The sequence below is a fragment of the Chelonus insularis genome, unplaced genomic scaffold, assembly GCF_013357705.1.
Source record: "Chelonus insularis isolate UGA/USDA-ARS -01 unplaced genomic scaffold, ASM1335770v1 contig_56_pilon, whole genome shotgun sequence".
Lineage (NCBI taxonomy): Eukaryota > Metazoa > Arthropoda > Insecta > Hymenoptera > Braconidae > Chelonus > Chelonus insularis.
In genome coordinates this window covers 1,185,656-1,207,108 of record NW_023276648.1, presented here as the reverse complement: position 1 = coordinate 1,207,108, position 21,453 = coordinate 1,185,656, and the positions used below count along the sequence as shown (strand labels likewise).

The window sequence follows — 21,453 nt, the reverse complement described above, 5'->3', positions numbered from 1 at the left end:
GAATGAATCGTAACTTTCTACTGCTGTGTTCGAATGGCCATTTTAATTTTAAGACGTAAAAAATAAATCACTAATTACTCTTTTTTATAGAATTTCTGCTAATTGTTGTTAATCATGACGGAACTTTGTACCCCTTTAATACGAACAAAAAATTTTTAATGTATTAAAACATCATATTTGAAATGTGATCACGAATTTTATAGTTTTTCGAGTTCAGCCCAAGCTTAAAAAATTCTAGATTAGAAACTCAATATAAAAAAAAATAACACCTGCGGTCGGTAATTGCTCTTCAAGAATACACCAGGCATTAATGATGCCGCGAGTGTACAGTCATAACAAATGTGAATTCTTTCAAGATGGAGACTGGCAAGATGATGCCATATTGCTCGATTGCTGCCTAAAGTCCCATAAAAACTCAAGGGACTTTAGTCCTGCCTGACTCTATTTTGCCAGGCTCTATCTTAAGAGACTCTACATACACAAATGTGACGAATTCTGCCATCTGTGATGACTGTGTTGAGTTGTCAATCTTTAGTTTCATTTACTATACCGTGTTATTAGAGTTATCCATATAAGCATTAGTGTCATTTGCGTATTCGAGGAAAGCTTGATTATACTATTTTCATTATTTGAAGTGTATAAAAAAATTAAATTAATAACTTTTGCCTTCAAAGTGATTCAAAATCTGAATAGAATTATTGTATTGGAATACTTAGTTCTCAAAAAGGCTGTAAAACCAGATAAATATGTGTAAATAGTGAATGACGATAAATCAGAGTGTGTTACCCTTACTTTAATTTCGTGTTCATTTACTCTTATCTCATTAGAAAAAAATCAGTTTTTTGTGGAATCTAATGAAATTGAATTGACCATTATAGAATAATATCACTCACATTTGACATTAGATTCATGTAATAATTAGTTCTGGTATTCTGAAAATATTATAATAGTGTTAAATACTGTTTTTGGTATGAAAAAGAGCTTTCTAAAAATATTTATTGCTAAAACACTAATTTAATCGAACATTAATTTTTGAGGAAGAAAATTTTATTCACAAAAAATTATTATTAACATTAACCAAGATGTATTCAGATGGCCATGAAGTTGATGGAAGTTGGGTCTTACGAGTTTATATTACCGATCTTCAAGTTGAAAGAAATCTTCGAGTTAAAGGAGAACTCCACATAGGAGGAGTTATGCTACGTCTTGTAGAAGATCTTGGTAAGATATTTTAAAGTATGGGAAAATGATATTTTATAAGATATTGTAATAATGACTTTTTTAAATCTGTCTGTATTATTATAGTATGTGCAACAAGTTGCTGTACATAATCGCTCCATGTTCTAGATTTTTAGTTGGCAATTATAAAATATTATACTTTTTTCTAATTCGAAAAACAATTAATAACTTTATGTTTTAGTAATTAAAAATATTAATGCATTTCTACTTTGCAAAATGAGGATAATTAATTAATCATTAACTTTTTATCCCTTGAGTGACGCCCATTTTTATAACACTCCTTTTACGACTATATCCGTTTCACCACTATCCTAGAACTATGTAGTCCAGCATATGTTCTATAATATATATCAAGTTGTGGCTAAATATAGGTCATGACATCAGATTTATTTTTTCCTGATCTGCGCGTATGTTATTTTCTCATTATATTATCAGCCCACTTTGTGCTTTTCTATCATCTGTGAGATGGTTGAATTGAAATATTATGCAACGAAATTATTTCACAATATTTAAATGATGACTAATCACAGTATTAATGTTGCTTCATACACATACAAATATGTTCATGTACCTTTAATCAATAGTTTATTATGACAGCATCATTCAAAATAAGTTATTCATTTTACCATATTAAGTTTCTATTCCTATAATTATTTTTATTATTGATAAGTAACGATGTTCTGTAGATCTTCAAAAATGGATTATTAGTGACAATATTTAATTATAGTATTTATTATTAATGAAACGTCGTTGGCGTAGAATTCACACGGTCGTTACAATTTATTTAGTGAACTTTCGAATAATAACAAGCAGGAATCATAAAGATATTTGGGAAATAACAACACTCACACCCATTAACACTATATGCACTAAATGTAAAAGGAAACACGCCAAGTTTTTGAAGCATCAAATTTTTTATTTTTCTATGTTCAATTTTTTAATAGGTAATTATTTAGAATTGGAGCTCCAGGCTAAAATCGCTCCAAAAAATATTTCACTACCTGGAAACTATTTTTTTAGGTACAATTAGACAATGAAGGTGGGGGAGACATGAGGTTTCATGAGGTTACATCGAAAAAACAAGATTTTTAGTTATAGGTATAGCTTGAATTTGAATGATAAAGTGACAAAGAGGATGGAAGTTGCGGGGTTAAAGGGCATAAATACTTTTGTGATTTTTGAAAATATTTGTCCTTTTAACACCCATGTGATGTCTGAAAAATGGAAAAAATATGTCTCCCCCGCCTTAAATTCACTATTTGTACCCTCAGAAATAACCCCAAATGCATAAAAAATTTTTTAGAGCGATTTTTGCCTAGAGCCCCAATTCTAAATAATTACCTTTTAATGCAATATCCTGTATGTTTTCTTGTTTTTTTTGTTCATTCTTTTCTTTTTGTAATTATCAACAATTATCTGTGATTTTTATTTGTAAAATACTTAGCAGTTTTCAATGAAATTAATTTATTTGACTTTGATAAATATAATTGATTTTATCCAAATGCAATACTTGGCGTATAATTATTTCTGGACTTTTTGTAATCTTTCGAGTTACGTATAATTACGAAAATAGCATTTAAAGAACAAAGATTATCGTCCTCGTCATTTGAACTTGGCGCGCAATTTTTTACAATCCGTGGGGCTGTTTTTGGTAAGATTTTACGTTTTTTTGTACGACACCTAGACATATATATATACATATAATATACATATACATAATATACATATACATAATATACATATACATAATATACATATACATATACATAATATACATATAATATACATATATATATATATATATAATAGCATAGTCAGAGAAAAGAAATAATATAGAAAAACCACCGCATGGGAATCCGTTGGACGATTTCTTGAGGATACATATGGCATTTTAGCATTAACTTTGTATCCCCAGCCATATAACAGCAGGTAAAAATTACCGTCCAACAGCTCTAATTGGGATGGTTCTTCTATATATTATCTCTTTTCTGTGGCATAGTCTAATAGGCAAAAAGTACAAGTAGCTTGTAGAAATACTCTTAAAGTAGTACCGTTATTTTCGTTTTGTCTCTCACCGTTTTCGTTATATCAACATTCGTTTATAAAAATATCATTTTATATAAATAAAACGTGAGAGAATGATCTTATGCACTCTTTATATCTCAAACTGGAATAAAAATGCTGAATTAATTATAAACGAAACGATTAAATCCTTATTAATCACTATCTGTAGTGAATTGTTTATTTAATTGATAATTGATGACAATTTTTTAAATATAGAAGTACTATGGTTTCATTGTTTTTGCTCTATCTCTTACCGTTCGCGAGATATTAACATTTGTTAGTAAAAAAAATCATTGATGATATATAAATAACCAAAGACTGATGTTACTTTCATGTATTTATTACGTATCGAGTAATTTATCATTAATTTCCATTATACTATTATCTCGATCATAATGTCCTCTTTATTTATTATTAAATAATTGATATTTATAAGGATATACTATTATTTATCATTGTCAGTAATGGTACTAACTTTATAAAAAAAATCGTATATTTGAGAGGAATAAATCTGTATTTTCTTGAATTTTGTATGTGGGGGCGTGGCCATTTATTAATTATTTAAAATAATTAATATCGAAAGCCAATAGCATCCCTAATCTATTCCTGAAGTAAATTAAAGAGGTTTTCCGAAGTTTTTATAATATGTTTAAGTCATTACAATAAAGAAATTGCAATTTTAAAGTGCATGAACTCAATAGACTATGATTCAAGCAAGTTAGAGACACGGTAGTGCCTTCGTCACCGCTATTTAAACTTGGCGCATGAGACACTACTAAAGTCAACGTGTCTCCTGATAACAATTGTAGTTTGTTAGAAATATTAAAAAAAGTATTTAGTTAGCAGATAATTAATATTTTTCAGAAATTAGTTACATATTGGCAAAATATTTTAATAATTTATTGTGCATTGTTCTTAGAAATTCAATATTGTTCCATAACCATAGTAATCTGTAAGAAACAATTAGAAGTCTTTATTTATTGAATGATACAATTGCTTAAAAATGGAGTTAAAATTAATCAAACATTGTTATTTGTGACTATGCATGTCTGTAAATAATGATCTATTATTTATAACAATTTCTCATTGAAAAAACTCAAATTGAAACTATAGAAACTACGTTAACTCAGTAAACATGTGAACAGTGTAATGTTCTGTAAATTTTATATCACTGTGACAGAATTAAAAGTCACGTGTTTCATAAGATATGAGGCATATGTAACTTACAATTTTCCACTCATAAACGTAGCAATGTGACGTAATATTTTTATGTTCTTGTTATGTTTCAGAACAATTTAACTTTGATGTTATTTATCCTTATATTACCCTTATCCAGGGTGAGTCAGTAAATATTGAAAAAAAAATTTTTGCCTTCATACTTTCATGTCAAAATGGTCGCTTCGATTATGTTTTTCCGTAGTGTTTTCACCTGAAGTCTAGTGCCAATACACAATTTAAGTAGGTTTAAATTATGTAATAATATTATCGGTGTACCACTCCTAATTTTAGCAAGCAGTCGGTTAATTAAAGATGTTTTCCCAGTGCCATTAGGAGCATCGAGAAAGAACAACTCTATAAGGTAAAGTGTGCTATTGCCGACCTAGTACCTAAAGCCGACCATTAAATTTATTCGTAAATATCTAATTAAAAAAGGTCTATAGATATATTTTTCTATATAAAATACGTATATTAATTATATAATTATTATTTCCTGCCCTAAAAATCCTGATAATTATTTTTTTTATATTTAAAAAAAAATACTAAAGTTAAGAAAAGCCAGTTTCTACAGATTCAATCGTCGAAATTCTTAAAATGGACCTCGAAAAGAAAATGCGATAATTTCATATATAATTTATTAATACTTGATGTTATGAATATTTTGGGTTCATTTACTATTAAGTCACTGAGAAAGAATTTACTATTCGAAACTGATAATTCTTTTAGTTGAAAATTAATAAAATATTGTGGTCGGAAATAGGCATCATTAAAATCATGATTTTTCCTTATAACGACCAATGGTCGGTATAGGGGCAATTCGAACGTTACTTAAAAAAATTAAAAAATCATATATTTGTTAGAACAATACTAAAATTAGACTATTTTTAATTTTTATATTGCATAAAGCAACCGTATGCCAATTTACGACCTAGGAAAGATGCTTCTATTTATTGTTAAACTTGACACAAAAAATTTTGTTTTTTGAAAATAGACAGTGTTTGTCCGGGCGGTCGGATGTTTATAGTAGGCCGTAAAGCGACCGGCCTATGTCTAGAAGCGTTTTTCTATATGAACATTACATGTAATATATTTAATAAAGCGAAATTTCCACGCGTCTTCCAAAAATTAAGTTTATTGCTGCAAACAATTTTTTCTTCATTTCGTTCCTTAGTTTCTTAATTTTACGTTACTATGAATAGCCACGACTGTATTTGGGAAATTTTTCGGTGCATTTTTTTGTTATCTCTTCAACCAATGAAAATGCATGTTATAAATTTTTCCCATCCCCTACTACTTAAAAAACAATTTAAAAATCTTCTTGAAGTAGAGCAGAAAAATTTCATCATTTGCTCTATGACATTCGCGGAAGCATATTTAAATCAAAAGTTTTGAGTGTCCTAAAAACGAATTTTGAGTGGACTATTGAATCAGTGAAAGTTGATTATTGATTTACTATTCGTGAATTGATAAATATTGGTGACTGATTTGAAAATTGACTAGTTGTTATCAGTGAATTGATAGTGAACTCTTAGACATCAAAAAAGATGAATAATAAAAAACGGCAAAAATATTCCAGTGAAGCATTAAGCAATGCTTTAAAGGACATTCAAGGAGGTCATATGTCAATTAGGAAAGCTTCTAAGGTATTTAATATACCCAAGACAACTCTAATTGACAAATTAAAAAATAAATATACCAAGCAAGACGGTATCGGTGCTCCAACAATTTTGACTCGCGAAAAAGAACAATATATTGTCAATTGGATAATAGAAATGGGGAAGAGAGGATTTCCCGTTACTAATAATCAACTCGTGAAATCTGTAGCCAAAATAATTGAAAAATTGAATAGACCACATCCTTTTAAAAATGAAATACCTGGAGTAAAATGGGTGAAGTCTTTTCATAAACATCATCCCCAAATTTCCACAAGAATTTGCCAATCATTAACAGCTTCAAGAGCCGCTATGACTGAAGAAGCAATACGGAATTGATTTAATCGTGTTGAAGCTTATCTCGTCAAAAATAACAACTTGGATATTCTACAAGACCCACGTAGAATTTTCAATAGCGACAAAAGTGGGTTTTATCTGTCCCCAAAAAAGCAATTCGTTCTTGCTAAAAAAGGAACTCGAAAAGTGTATTCCAGGATTTATAACGACGAAAAAGAGTTTTTGACAGTTTTGATAACAATTAGTGCTGATGGAAACATGCAACCTCCAATGGTTTTATATCCATATAAGAATAAGATACCATCAAATATCCACAGTAGCTACCCACCAGATTGGGGAATTGAGCGATCAGAATCTGGCTGGATGACCAGTGAAGTTTTCTACGAGTTTGTCACAAATTTGTTCTACCCATGGATTATAGATCATAAAATTCCGCTTCCCGTGTTATATTTCGTCGATGTACACACATCTCATTTAAATATTCATCTACATGAATTTTGTAAAGAGAAAGGCATTACTCTTACTGCTTTCTACCCTAATGCTACTCATCTATTGCAACCGCTTGACATAAGAATTTTCCGACCACTCAAAAATGCATGGAAAACACATATTACAAATTGGCGCATGAAAAACTGCGGCCAAAAATTGAAAAGAGAAGAATTTGCTCCAATTTTGAAGGCAGCCATAGAAACAGCAGTCTCGAAAAAAGTTGTTGTCAATGCTTTTCGCGGTTGTGGAATATATCCTTTTGATCAACATTCAGTGAATTATGAAGATGTATTGAAATCGAGTGATGAATGTAATGTGAATATTGCAGAAGACAATGCAAATAAGAAGAATCAAGACGAAAAGAATAAAGATAAAATTACTGATGCTCAAGTACTTTGTGCAATAGAAAAACGTTCGGATCCATTACTGCTTCAGAAGTTCAAAAATTCTGGTGATAAATGAACTGATCAGCTAGAATATCAAGGACTGTTTGAATTTTGGAGAAGATTACACCATCACGATAATAATCAAGATACTTTGACAGTTAACCTTCCAGCAGATATTAATATTGATAATAATTTATGGGTAGAAGATTCTATTAATGGTGCCGTTGATGAGAATGTAACAGTTTACCTCGAAAATGTTCTAGATCATCAAATAATGGAGAAAACACCCAAAAAATCATCAAAAGAAAATGAAAAAGTTGTTAATAAAAAATTCCTATTACCTTTTAAAAGAATTTTCTACTTCCCAGATGCAAACTCAAATAAAAGAAAGGCTTCAGAAATACCACTAAATCCTAAAAATATCAAAAAAGTAGGATGACCCCAACAGTAGCTGTAAATGAAGAATATGTGAATCACCAAAAACAACTGTATGAAGAAAAAAAGAAGAAAGAAGCCATCCAATTAGAGAAATTGAATAAAAGAACAAGTAGAAAAGTAAAGACTATGGATAATTCAGATACCAACAATAAAAGTGATTCTGCGTGTAATGATGAAAATATTGACTTGAATCATTTGTCTAATATTAATGATTGTGATGTAAGACATAGTGATGTAAACTCCGGTTTAGTTTTTGAAAAAAATAGTGATTCATATTACCCAGGTGACTATGTGATCGTAAAGTACGAAGGCGAGTAATTCCCTGGAATAATATGTTCGATACAGACCGATCAAATAAAAGTGAAAACTATGGATATGAGTGGCCACAATTGGAAATGGCCAGGAAAAGATGATATACTAGAATATATAAAAACAGAAGTGATGTGCAAAATTAAAGTTCCTCAGCTTATTAACAATCGCGGAATATATAATGTACCTGAAATAATTCGTGTCAGAGCAATGAAATATTAAAAATGGTATATAATAATATTCAAATTAATTAATGTTATGATTATCAAGTATATGTTAAAATTAATATTGTAATAATTTTATTTTTACAAATGAATTTTAAATTTTATGGCAATTGATATGTAAAGACTTTAACTCAAAAAAGGTCCTGGTCGGTATTCGGGCTATGGATGGTCAGTTTATGGAAACGGGCAGTTTGGTGGTCGTTAATGGGCTCATTATCAAGTTTTGAGAGGGACTTGCTTAAAACTATTTTTTTAAATATTTCTCATCAATAAAAGTTATCAACAATAATGAATAACGATTTATTGACCTCTTTTGAAATTAAAAGTATCGGTTAATTTTAATTTTCTACTCTTATTTCCTTAATATAATCAAATTGAACATCAAAAACCGTAGATGGTCGGTATTTGGTACTTTTACCTTAATTTTAAACAACACTATTCAAAACTTCATCATAAACTTGTTTTCGATCTTTATTTTATTTCATAACACCTACAAAGACTATTCCCATCTCTTAGATACATCATGAGCCAATTCATTCAAATGATGACGGTTATTAATAACTGTCCTTTGCTCTTTCGATGGTTCTGAAAGTCCGGATTATGATAGTGTTTTTTACCTGACATTGATGTAACTATATCTTCAAGAGGGATAAGACATTAGTTGTAAACAACATCCATGACCAGTTCAATCAATGACGAATTCCCAGCCAAAAGAATCAGCCTCGTCATTTTGTTTTTAATTTAAAAATCAATGATTCCGCTAAATCCACATATTTTAACTAATATCTCGTGAATGAAGCTGAAATCGCCAATATTTCACTGGAAAAAATTTTTCCCTTTTACTTTAAGGAATATTTTAAGCACCTCACTTTTTTCAATTCAATTTTATTTTCGAAAGATATGATCTCAAAGAGTTAAAGAAGTCTAAATGACGGTAAACCGTGACAGCCATTTTTGTTGATTATCACGCAAATTTATCGGTATGACAGTTTTCTAATCGATCGATATATGAGGCTGATTTTTTTGGCTGGTAATTAGTCCATTAAACTCAGCGCATTTTTTTCTACAAAATGTTTACTATGCCAGACATGAGAAAATATCAAATCAGAAAATATATGGGTCGGCAAACTTGTCCAGGCGACTAAATTGAGATTTTTTATTATTACGTTAGCTCCCTTGCGCGGAGAAAAATTTCATAGAAAATTCTGAGACTCGTCACTATAAAGCGAGTACAACTGACGAAAAATGAAATTTTTCTAAAACAAATAAGGAAAAACTTCATAGCATTCTCGTCTGTAAGAAATTCTTAAACTTTTTCTAATAGAATAAAATAAGAATCTTGAGATCTAATATATTTTATATAGTACAGTCAAATGAGGGAAATGGGATAATTTTGGTTTGCTGCGGTCAAATTGATGATTTATAGATGACTGGAGGTAATTATGTAGGAGATATACATTTTTTCTCTTCCACATAATTATTTTTTTGCGTCGAAAAATCGGAAAAAGTACCTAAAAAAGTATAGCTAGATCGACAGGAAATTTAATTCTTTATTGATCTATATATATGATTATTGGACCTAAAATTGACAAATTTTCTCTAAAATTAAAAGCGCGTAGAACTTGGAAAAAATCTCGCGCTGATAAATTTCGAGCTCGGAAAGACTTTTGAAGGAACCAGCATCAGACAAAACAATTTTGTCTGAAAAAATCTTGTTGACGATGAGATTCGATCCTGGCATCCTCGGGTCCACAAGTCTCGTACGCTGCCGACTGAGCAAATCTAAAACATAGAGATATGACTTTCGCCTAATCTATTTGAGTTAAAAATTTGAAATAATTTAACCATTAATTAATTTTGCTCCCTAGCAAGTATTTCAAAGCAGAAATAGAATAATTGTTATTTGTAAAAATATAAAAAGTAAAATGCAACGTAGAAATTATATTTTTATCCCAATGTTCCATGATAGGAGTATATATTATTTAAAAGAAGAACATTAGTAAAATTCTTGTAAGAAATCAATGAATTCTTATCGGTAAACAATTTCTTCAGCATATCAATTATTGCTATAAGGAACAATCAGACCATTTGTTACAAGATCCTATGAGAATTTATGAGTAAGTGACGCCGTTTGATTCTTCATCTGATTCTATACGATTGTATTAGAATAAATGTCATCAGATGAAATAAGAACTTATTGGTAAAGAATTTTTATTAACAAATCAACTTCTTTTATAAAGAACTATGGGAGCATTATTCACAAAATCCTGCTTCAACCAGTGAAATCACGAACCCACAGAATTCGGAACTTTCCTATTGATACAAGTAAATAGCATTATAATGATTCTAAAAAAAAGTTAACGATTTTATAGAAAATAATGAGTTTCTATAGGAAATGAAAGTAGAGATTTGAATAAAAAACTGATCAATTCAATAAGATAATCTGACTTAAAACATTTTTCTTTATTTCTAAATGTCGAAAAAGAATTTAGCATTATTTTATAGGTTGAACTCTTCCAACATCCAATAGTAAATACCTACTGAAAAGTAAAATCCTAATAGAGAATATCGCGATGAAAAAATATTCTCCAAGTCACATTTTTATGCTCGATGAATTCATAAACGTTCTTATGAGACACGGTCCTATAGTTTCTTAACAAAAAAGTTGATATATTAATAAAAATTATTCATTAATAAGTTTTTATTCAATCTGATGACATTCATTCTAATAGAATCGTACAGAATCAGATAGAACATCAAACGGCATCATCTAATACATTCTTATAGGATCTTGTGAGTAATGGTCCTATAGTTTCTTATAGAAATAGTTGATATGTTGACTTTATTTACCAATAAGTCCTTATTCAATCTGATAACATTTTTTCTTCTATAATTGTATGCAATCGGACGGAAAATCAAACGGCGTCACTTACTCATAAATTTTCAGAGGATCTTATTTGAAATGGTCTAATCCCTGGTTAAACATTCCGATAAAATTTTATAGAAAAAAACTTTATAAGTATGGATCGGAACATTGCATCAGAAATATTATACATTTTATAAGTATCTCTAAGACATTTTCTTATAAATTCTTATAAAACAAGTAATATTTCTAATGTAATATCCCGATTTATTCTTCTAACGCTATGAAACTCTATAAGCACGTTTAGTATGGTTTTCTATTGGAATTCATAAGAAATTATCGAGAATATTTTGATCGCTTTCTATAATCTATTCTACTATATAAATTTCTGGTGTCTGTCTGTCGATCCGCGATAATCTCCAAAACGACTTATCCGTTTCGACCAAATTTTGCACACATATAGAGGGCGTGATCAGAAAGGTTATAGGCTACTTTTTGTTCATGTAAATTGTTTATAGTGAGATATTCTGGCGGGAAGCACCAGAATAAAAGAGAAAAATATTGTACAACACAATATGGAGAGTCCTGTACAATAAAAGAAATTTCTATATTTGCTTTCTCTTCTTCTTATTTTTTTTTTACTCTTGACTGTGTGTAACCTTGAGTAATTTTCTCTTCCTCACGATCTCGAATAAATTTTTACAGGGTAAAATAGTGCGTACTTGTGTTCTCACTTACCTTTCGATGCTTCTCGAAGACGTAGATCGATATGGGAATTATGACGCAGAATAATCAAAATGCGATGAGAATGAATGTACTTTAAAAATCAAATTGCAAATATCAAAATGGATAGTTAGACTCGACGTTGCCAGAATAAACAATTGGTTCCGGATCAATTGGATCTCGTCTCAGCTTCTGAAGGATAACCCTTCTTTACTCCCTTGAGATCCTGTAATGAATGCAAACTTACTGGCCTGAAGAGTTTTTACACGTGGAATAATTGCGTCCACAAATATTATGATCTTGATTTTATTTTCAGTCCTCGATTAGAATAAGAGAGGATTATTCCCTATCAATTAAGATAGCTTTAAGCTCTTGAAGATAAGTAGCAATATAATTACAAAATTATGGCGAGATAAAGTATGATTATGTTTCGGGTACAGGCCGGAAGTTGTGCAGCAAGAGTTATAATTAATATGAATGTGATTATTATTACAATAATAAAGTGACAACAGCGTCGCCAAATACCTTAAACTAGACACGTGATTTAATTTTGGACTCTTTCAATGGGAAATTTTTTCCTCTACTGAAACAAAGTTCCTCACTGTGAAAAATAATCCAATAGACCTAAAACGTTCTTATTCATTCTTATAAATTGTGTATTACATGGAAAGAAAAATAAAGTAAAAATTACCGTGCTATCCCTCTTCCGAGAATCATGTATCATCATTGACACTTTTTTTTTCCGAAAACATCCGAATCCATGCAATATACGCATTATCTAATCGATAAATACAATTTACAATTGTTTATAACAAATTTTAATTGTTGTAAACAATGCGGAATTGTTAAGAGTCATATTTTATCATAAATAATATTATTTTGACAGTAACATCCGAATTCATGTGATATACCCATGAGTTAATTCATGAATACGATTTTCAATTGTTTATTACGAATTTGAAAAGTTATAAACAATGCGTGATTGTTAAAGGTGATATTTGGTTGTAACCAATAATGTCTAGTCAATATCGATTTAATATTTAAATGATATTGTTATTGTTTGGCATTAAAGTATTTTTGATAGCTAATTTTTTTATCTATTCATTAGTTTTATTGTTATAAAAAAAAAGCTTGACTGAATTCGTTTGAATTTCTTTCAGATCTTCTTTATAATAATACCTTTCGAATAAATTTTGGTTAGGGTTGATATCTCGATCCGTTCTTAAGATATCAAAAACGGAAAAAATTCTGACATCCATACAAACGTACATACATACATACGACGTACGGAAAAGTTAAAACTATTAAAGAATGCAGAATCCTATTGAGGCTCGATTGATAATGAAAAAAAATTTCTAAGTCGTATTTTTCTATTGACATCTATTTATATCCTATTGGATGTTAGAAAAGGCAAACCTATTGAATAATGCAGAATCCTATTGAGGTTTGATTAATTATCGAAATAATTTCTAAGTGGTGTTTCCCTTTCGAATCCATTGATTTTCTATAGAAATTGTTTTAATGTTCTGATTTTAAATAATATAAAATCCTATCATGGGACATTGTAATAAATATATAATTTCTGAGTTGCATTCTACCTGTCATATCTTCACAAATGACAATCATTCTTTTTCTGCTTTAAGATACTCTAGGATGCAAACTTAATCAACATTGTTACGTCTCAGTAACAGAATAGTCTCTTTTTCGAGTCAAGACCCAATCGTCCTCTACTCATCATGGGTGCGGAGACCACGCAGAATATATTTTAGATGGAGAATTAAAGAAATAGGAAAGGTTCTTAGTGCTTTACAAACCACACTGGTGCATTTATTTTTCTCAAAGAAAGATAGAGATTTGTTTTTATGATAGTCAATTCTTTATTTAATTTCTGTCATCTTTTTACTCACTAAATTGTTTTACAGCTTGGCTAACAGGTAACTAGGTAGCAGAAGGTTGTATACGCGTGGAAGGCTGCAGTTGCTTGGTTTAGTTGTCGCTTCGATTCTCGGCTCTCGGCGTTGGTGCGGTGTCTTTCGGCGCTGTTGAGATGATTTTATGGTTTTATGGCTGTCTTGGTGAAAGGTTGTCGTTGCCTCGTTGGAAATCTTCGTTGAAGCCTTCTAGTCGACTGATCTTCTTTCTTCTTACACTCGCGATTTTTCTTTTAATAATATTTGTTAAGAGATGAAGAAAAAGGAATTTAAATATGCAATTCATTTGAGAGAAAATCCACGTAGGATTATTTAATCTCAAAATGACTGAATTTCAAGTTCAAATAAATTTCTATACTGGACTGTGGACCTGAAGATGCCAGGATCGAATCTCACCATAATCAGAATTTTTCAGACAAAGTTTTTAATGAATTTCATTCCAGGTGTATATTTAAACAACTAATTCGTGTAAACAAAAAACCTCTAGAATGAATTAAAATTTCCTTTCGTTTAAAATAATTTTTTTTTTGCGGCAATAAGATCCTATTAAAACGTTCAATAGGTTTACCCTTAATTTTATAGGAAATTCTAAGACAACAATATTCCCATTGAATTATATAATCCTATTGAAATATCGAAAAGACATTGCCTCTTTTCAATGGGGAAATCGTAATCTCACAAGTCCTATTAAATACACTAAAATCCTATTGAAAAATCGAATAGGATTCTGCATTATTCTATAGGAAATTCTGAGACAACAATATTCTTATTGAATAGTATCAGATCCTATTAGGAAGTTGAATAGGATTCAGCGTACTTCAACGGGACATCTGAATAGGATTCAAGCGATTTCTATAGGAAAAACCAAAACGTTCAATAGGATTCAATAGGAAATTTCCGATGCAATTTCCCTATTGAACTCCCTTCTCCCAATAGGATTGTTTAAGCAGGAATTATAAGTTTTTGTCAGTTTATTTTACCAGAATAGTCGACACAATGATCTCAGTTAATTTTTATAAGATTGGAAAATATGATTCACGATCACATTATTCCATATATTCTTAAACAAACTTATACACCACCTCTCCTTCATTCTGGTAAAACTGAGTCATGAAATGATAATATACTATTTCCTATTTGTTCTTATAGTGAATTAATTATATATTTCTTTTTGTAGTATTTTCCTGTCGAATTCATCGATTTTCTACAGAAATTGTTTTAATTGTTTCTTTTTGAACAATATAAAATCCTATCGTGTAACATTGGGATAAAGATATAATTCCAAGTTGCATTTTACTTATCATATTTTTACAAATGATAACTTTTCGATCTCTACTTTGAAATACTCGTTACGTAGCAAACTTGATTAATGTTTTAATTATTACCAACGTTCAAATCAAATTCATTAGGCAAAAGTCATGCCTTCATATTTATATTTAAACAACTAATCCGTATAAGAAAAAAACCTCTAAAGTAAATTAAAATGTCCTTTTGTTCAAACTGATTTTTTTCTGTGGTAATAAGATTCTATTGAAACGTTCAATAAATTATCTGTTAATTGCATCGGAAATTTTGACACTATGAAAGTTCTATTCAATATTGTTTAATTTTATTGCAAGGTCGAAAAAGAAAGAGAAAAATTGAATATGATTATAAAGTTCACATCGAAATCTTATAAAAATTTGTTCATCCGTGTAGAAAAATACTGAAAAAAATTTAATACATTCCTATAGGACAATTGAATGGATTTCTATAGGAAATACATTTCCAATAGGGTTCAATAGGAAATTTCTGATGCAATTTTCTCATCCAATTGTTATTCCCCAATAGAATCGATGAAACAGGATAAACAATTTTCAGTGAAAAATTTGGATTGAATTTTTTTATCTTTTCAATTTAAATGCCTAGAAAAAAAAATAAAGATCTACTTAGATCCATTTTTCGGTACAAATAGATCTACTTTGTTCTGTGTACATCTGTTTTGATCATTTTAAATCTTTTGTGATCTCTGTAGATGCATTAAAATTTTTCTTTATCATCGAGATCAATGAAGATCTTCATGGACATACAGTAATTTGTGTAGATATACAGTGATCTCACTAGATATACATAGATTTACTAAGATCAAATTTTCGTTAGTTTTTTAGATATAAGTAGATCAAATATATTTTTAATTTATTTTAAAATATATTTTCTTATCTGTAATATCTTTATACTTCTGTGGATTTTTCTGAAATCAGAATTATAATCAATCGTTATGATATTATTTTTTTAGATATTGCGATGGATTGGTCAGATCATGCATTATGGTGGCCTGAAAGAAATCTTTGGCTTACGAGAACAAGAAGTACCCTTGACCAATATGGTGTTGCAGCAGATGCGCTTCTTCATTTCACACCAATGCATAAAATTTTACGAGTACAACTTCCAGATATGCGCTATTTAGATTTTCGAGTGGATTTTTCAATTAAAACTTTTAACGCCGTCATGAACTTATGTAAAGAATTGGGTAATCTAAAATTTTTATTTGTTATTTACTTAATTTTTACGCTATTCAAAAATTACTTTAATACTATCTAAAAAGGAATCAGTAAAAATTACTGTGAAATCGTGAATATTTACCAATTTGCAATAATAAAACTGCTACAGTTTGAACAAGTGCTATTATTATCACTTCAAACAGAAAATATTCACTGATTAATTATGTAAAAAATAACAATTTATTGCTTCACACTAGAAAATAATAAAATTTTGACAGACAATTTTTGATTAAAAATTGATAGGAATACGACATGCAGAGGAGTTATCTTTTTGCAAAGTTTTGGAACCAAATCACTTAAAATATAATTTAAAAGACTTACCATTAAAAAAAAAAATTGAAAATCAGAAGAATGGTTCATGGCAAATACCTGTAGATACGAATACATTTATACCAACAACACAAAATCTAAAAGGATCTAATGGAAGTTTAGAGCAGAATACTTTCATGTGTGCTCCAGTAACGTCAAATACCAAAAATTACAGTACACCAATTAGTTCTCCAGTTTCTGTATGTATCATAATCAATGACTATATAATAATATAGTCCAGTTTTTTAATTATACATATATTGTACATTTTAGCAATCCAATACGTTAAAGAAAAACCATGCTTCAAGTTTTGGAAATACAAATATATTGAATGACAATAATGTTTCGAAAAATTCAGAAACATTGATTGGTGACATGAAAGAATCATTAGCTCACAGTGCTTTATCGGTATCACCTGATGTTCATGCAAAGCTGATAAGACCGAAGAATCTAGTAGAGCGAGCAAGAATAAATGTTGCATGGTTAGATTCATCGCTCTCAATAATGGAACAAGGCATTCGAGAATTTGATACTTTAAAACTGAAATTTAAGTTTTATTCCTTTTACGACTTAAATCCAAAAGTTGATCTAGTCAGAATTAATATGATTTATGAACAAGCAAAATGGCAACTTCTTGCTGAAGAAATTGATTGTACAGAGGAAGAAATGTTGATGTTTGCTGCACTTCAGGTATTAATTGTTTTTTTAAATTCAACTATTATTTCACATTCATTGTACATAAGTGGAGCTTTACTTTAGTTTTAATGTAAGAATTTTTTCAACAATCAAAATACACAAAATATTTGTATGAACAATACATAATACATTTTTTCATCATACCTGCACGTAAAGTCCACTTTTACATGAGAAAGGAGTTGAACTTTCTACGCAGGTATAACGAAAAATCATATTCAGCCCTAAAGAGGACAATTAGACTAGCTTAAATCACGTGTTTATCGCTCTCGCTTTCGGCTCGGGTTGTAATTTTATACGGGGTTTGTGCTAGACTATTTTCTCTCCCTAGGTGTTAAATATACTATTTTCCATCCAAAGGACTTTTTTCATGGTTAATTATTGCATAGGATTTTTCCGAGTACAAATATACTATTATTAAATAGTTGAATACGATCCATGTATAAAACAATTTTACCATTTAAATCAAACTTGAGTCCTACTAAAATACAAGTAACTACATTTTTACTTTTTTACGTTAAACGATAAAAAAATTAAAAGTTTTATTGATTAAATATATTTTATTTACTAACTATCATTTTGCCAATTGAAGTTTCTTATAATTATGAATTATTTTGTCCTTTGTTTAATTTGTTCTATAAAAAAGCAATGATTTTGTCAGTACTGAGAATCTCTTCTTTATAATATTATAAAGAATTAAATAAACTATGATAACATCTAATCGTTACAGAAATGGCATATTAAATTTTTAATAATGTTAATGTTATATGTTATTGTAAGAAGAGATTTACATATTTTGATAAATGTAGAAATATCTCAAAGTTTAGAAACAGTCAGCTGCCATGTGGATCTCATTTTTCAAGAAAAATATATTCTTCTGAGGTTTCAGAAACTAAAATCAAAATAATTCATTATTATAAGGAGCTTTTTTCAGCAAAGAACTAGTTGGTAAATGATACTTACCTAATTAACACGAGACCAGAATTTTAATTAGCAAGTAGGTTAATGAATTTATGAATATTAATATCACATAAATTTAATAAATTATCAAAGTTATGTTATTTTCAAGGTACAAATAAATCTCCAGGCAAGTGTGCCCCAGCCAAGTAGTGATACTCATGATTTATCGTCTCCAGCTGAAGATGATATTGATGCAGCGCTTACAGATCTGCAAGTTACACTTGAAGGCAGTAGTATTAATAATGAAATCAATGATATCACTCAAATACCTGAGCTTTGTGATTATCTTCGTTTTTTTAGACCTAAACGATTTACTTTAAAAGCATTCAAACGTTATTGGTTTATGTGTCGTGATCTTCAACTCCGTTTGTATAAAAGTCGTGAAGAAGGCAACAGTTCAGAAGAACCAATTTATGTTATTAATTTACGAGGATGTGAAGTTACACCGGATGTTCATCTTTCACAAGGTCGATATGGTATCAGATTGGAAGTTCCAAGTGCTGATGGAATGGCAGAAATGTGGATTAGATGTGATACGGTAAAGAACCTATGGTTGTGTTATCTGAACCATAAAGTGAGATATAATATATCGATATCTTACATTATGCCTTATCTTTATTATATTTTATACAATATTGAAAGATATGATATTGTTATCATTTTTTTATAGGACCAACAATATGCAAAATGGTTAGCTGCTTGCAGATTAGCAGCAAAAGGACGTTCATTAGCAGATTCTTCATACGAAAGTGAAGTCAATAACATAGTAGCTTTTCTTCAGTTACAAAGACCTGCACCAGAACCTGCTATTAATCCAAGCTCTCTTGATATCATACCGGAAGATTACATCGCTCCAAGATATATCAAAAAACTTCGGGGTAAAGTAAGTAGTCCAATATAGTTATAAAATATTTCAATATATTCATTAGAATTTTACATTTTTGAGTGTGATAATAATGATTACATGATTGATGAATAGTTATTTGGAAGATAAAAAATTGTTTATTATTTTACTTGTTTTTTGAAAAATTCTTGCCAAAGGTCACTTTTTTATTTAAAATATGTAATGGTTTTGGCACAAGCATGATGAGAAATAATATTCAGCGAGGTAAGATATTCAGATCATCTCAAACGACGTATTTACCAATCTTACTTTTGATTTGAGTTGATCTATTTTTCTTTACCTGTTCTATGTATAATATAAAATATACTGTCACCATAAATCCCTCTCTCTCTCGTGTTAAGTGTTAAAGTTTCTTCTCAATTCGGACATTCGAAGTGATATATTTGTTGTGTAGAAAGATGAAAAAACATCACTATTTTAAGAGTACACACAGAAAATTTTAACCAGAATACCATGTTTGAATAACTAAGTTAAAAATATACCATTTATATTAATTAGTTGTACAAAGTTTAGGAAAGTTGTGTTACTTTTTGCTACTGAAAATTACAAAAAAAAAAATTTGTTAATTATTACTATTTATTAAATCTCTGTACTTTTTAAGTTGAAACCTTTTAATACTGATTATTTGGCTTACTAATATTCTATAATAATAGTAGTTTTACTAATATTTTATAATAATATTCGTTATGATTACTAACTAATGTTTTGTGACAATTCAACAAATTATTATCTATGAATAATTGTTATTTTACCATTCAATGCTTTTATTCAAATAATTAACATTGTAATGTTAAAAATTTATTAACTTTTCCTTTATGTAAAAGTGGTTAAAATAACTATGAAAATTATAAATTTGAAAATTTTCAATAAGTTATAAAATAGTTATAAATTATTACAATATTTTCTTTAAAAGAAGAATGACGTAAACAATTATAGAACCATTTCCGTCAAGATATGTGTATCGACGATTGTGTTATCTTACTATACAAGATATAATAATATAACATGTTACTTTGTATTGTTACTTAAAAATTTAACTTTAGGTGGGGGTAAAAAAAATGTATTTTTAAGTTTTATATCTCAAAATTTTGTTATTTCTATTTATAATTTAAAGCAAAATTTTTTTTCCAGTTAATACAACGAATTCTTGAAGCTCACGCCAATGTCAAGGATTTACCGTCGATTGAAGCAAAGTTAAATTATATTAAAGCTTGGCAATCATTACCAGAATATGGTATCTCTCTTTTTATTGTCAGATTTACTGGAAAGAATAAAGATGAATTACTTGGTATTGCGAATAATAGGCTTATGCGTATGGACCTACATAGTGGAGACCATTTAAAAACATGGAGATATAATACTATGAAGGTCATTTTATTAAACAATTTATTCCTATTTGAATATTACACTTTCAATTAACTTTTACGATTACCGTTAATTTTGATATTTTTTTAGGCATGGAATGTTAACTGGGAAGTAAAACACATGATGGTACAGTTCGAGGAAGAAAATATTATATTTGAATGTCAATCAGCCGATTGTAAGGTTGTTCATGAATTTATAGGAGGTTACATTTTCTTGTCAATGCGTTCAAAAGAAGCTAATCAAACATTGAATGAAGAAATGTTTCATAAATTGACGGGTGGATGGATTTAAACATAAAACATTTGATCAGTTAAATGAAATTTAAAAACTTGATAAATAACTTTTATATATATATATATATATATAATTTATAATTTATGGCACATGTTTTACTTTAAAGTCCTATTAATATTTGAGGTAAATGTTGATACAATCTTTGATAAATTTATAAGAGTTTAATAATTATTATAAATGATTGTAATTTTTTAATGAACTAATTACTGACTGCCTCATTTTTTTAATATTTTAAAATTTAGTTCACTTTTATGCTGACTACTATTTAGCAACTAACTAATTTTATTAAATAAAAGTTTTTAATTGTATTTAATACTGTAATAAAAATAAAAAATATTCACTATGTCACTAGCCGAAACATAAATGCTGCATTGTAATAATTATATGAATTATATTAACCATTTTCATTCACAATAATTTTAAGTTTGAAAAAATTTACTCAGCCATATTTATATAATGATTTTAAATATCATGAAGATCAGTGAGAATCATCGTTTCATAGAACTTAAAAATTGGAAAAATAGAGTAGAATAAAGTAAAAATTAAAACTTGAAG

The 21,453-nt window shown here is 29.0% G+C and overlaps 1 protein-coding gene across 2 annotated transcripts; it reads left to right on the top strand.

Moving 5' to 3' along the window:
• Positions 1-456: 456 nt before the first annotated feature.
• Positions 457-21,219, top strand: LOC118070325 (unc-112-related protein-like). 2 transcript variants are annotated; one of them, XM_035088869.1, is made up of 9 exons: positions 4,596-4,761; positions 4,846-4,882; positions 16,109-16,342; positions 16,617-16,882; positions 16,956-17,372; positions 18,445-18,873; positions 19,006-19,218; positions 20,371-20,607; positions 20,695-21,218. In XM_035088869.1, the coding sequence occupies exons 3-9, from the start codon at positions 16,117-16,119 to the stop codon at positions 20,893-20,895; spliced, it is 1,989 nt and encodes a 662-aa protein (XP_034944760.1). In that variant the 5' UTR covers positions 4,596-4,761; positions 4,846-4,882; positions 16,109-16,116; the 3' UTR covers positions 20,896-21,218. The 2 variants fall into 2 exon arrangements, with proteins under 2 accessions (XP_034944759.1, XP_034944760.1); XM_035088868.1 differs by lacking the exons at positions 4,596-4,761; positions 4,846-4,882 and adding an exon at positions 457-1,221 and having other exon boundaries at positions 20,695-21,219.
• The last annotated feature ends 234 nt before the right edge of the window (positions 21,220-21,453 follow it).

Coding starts and splice junctions, on each gene's coding strand:
- LOC118070325 (XM_035088868.1), top strand. CDS start 1,083: ATGTATTCAGATGGCCATGAAGTTGATGGAAGTTGGGTCTTACGAGTT. Junction 16,343..16,616: donor GAACTTATGTAAAGAATTGG/GTAATCTAAAAT, acceptor AAAAATTGATAG/GAATACGACATGCAGAGGAG. Junction 20,608..20,694: donor GGAGATATAATACTATGAAG/GTCATTTTATTA, acceptor ATATTTTTTTAG/GCATGGAATGTTAACTGGGA.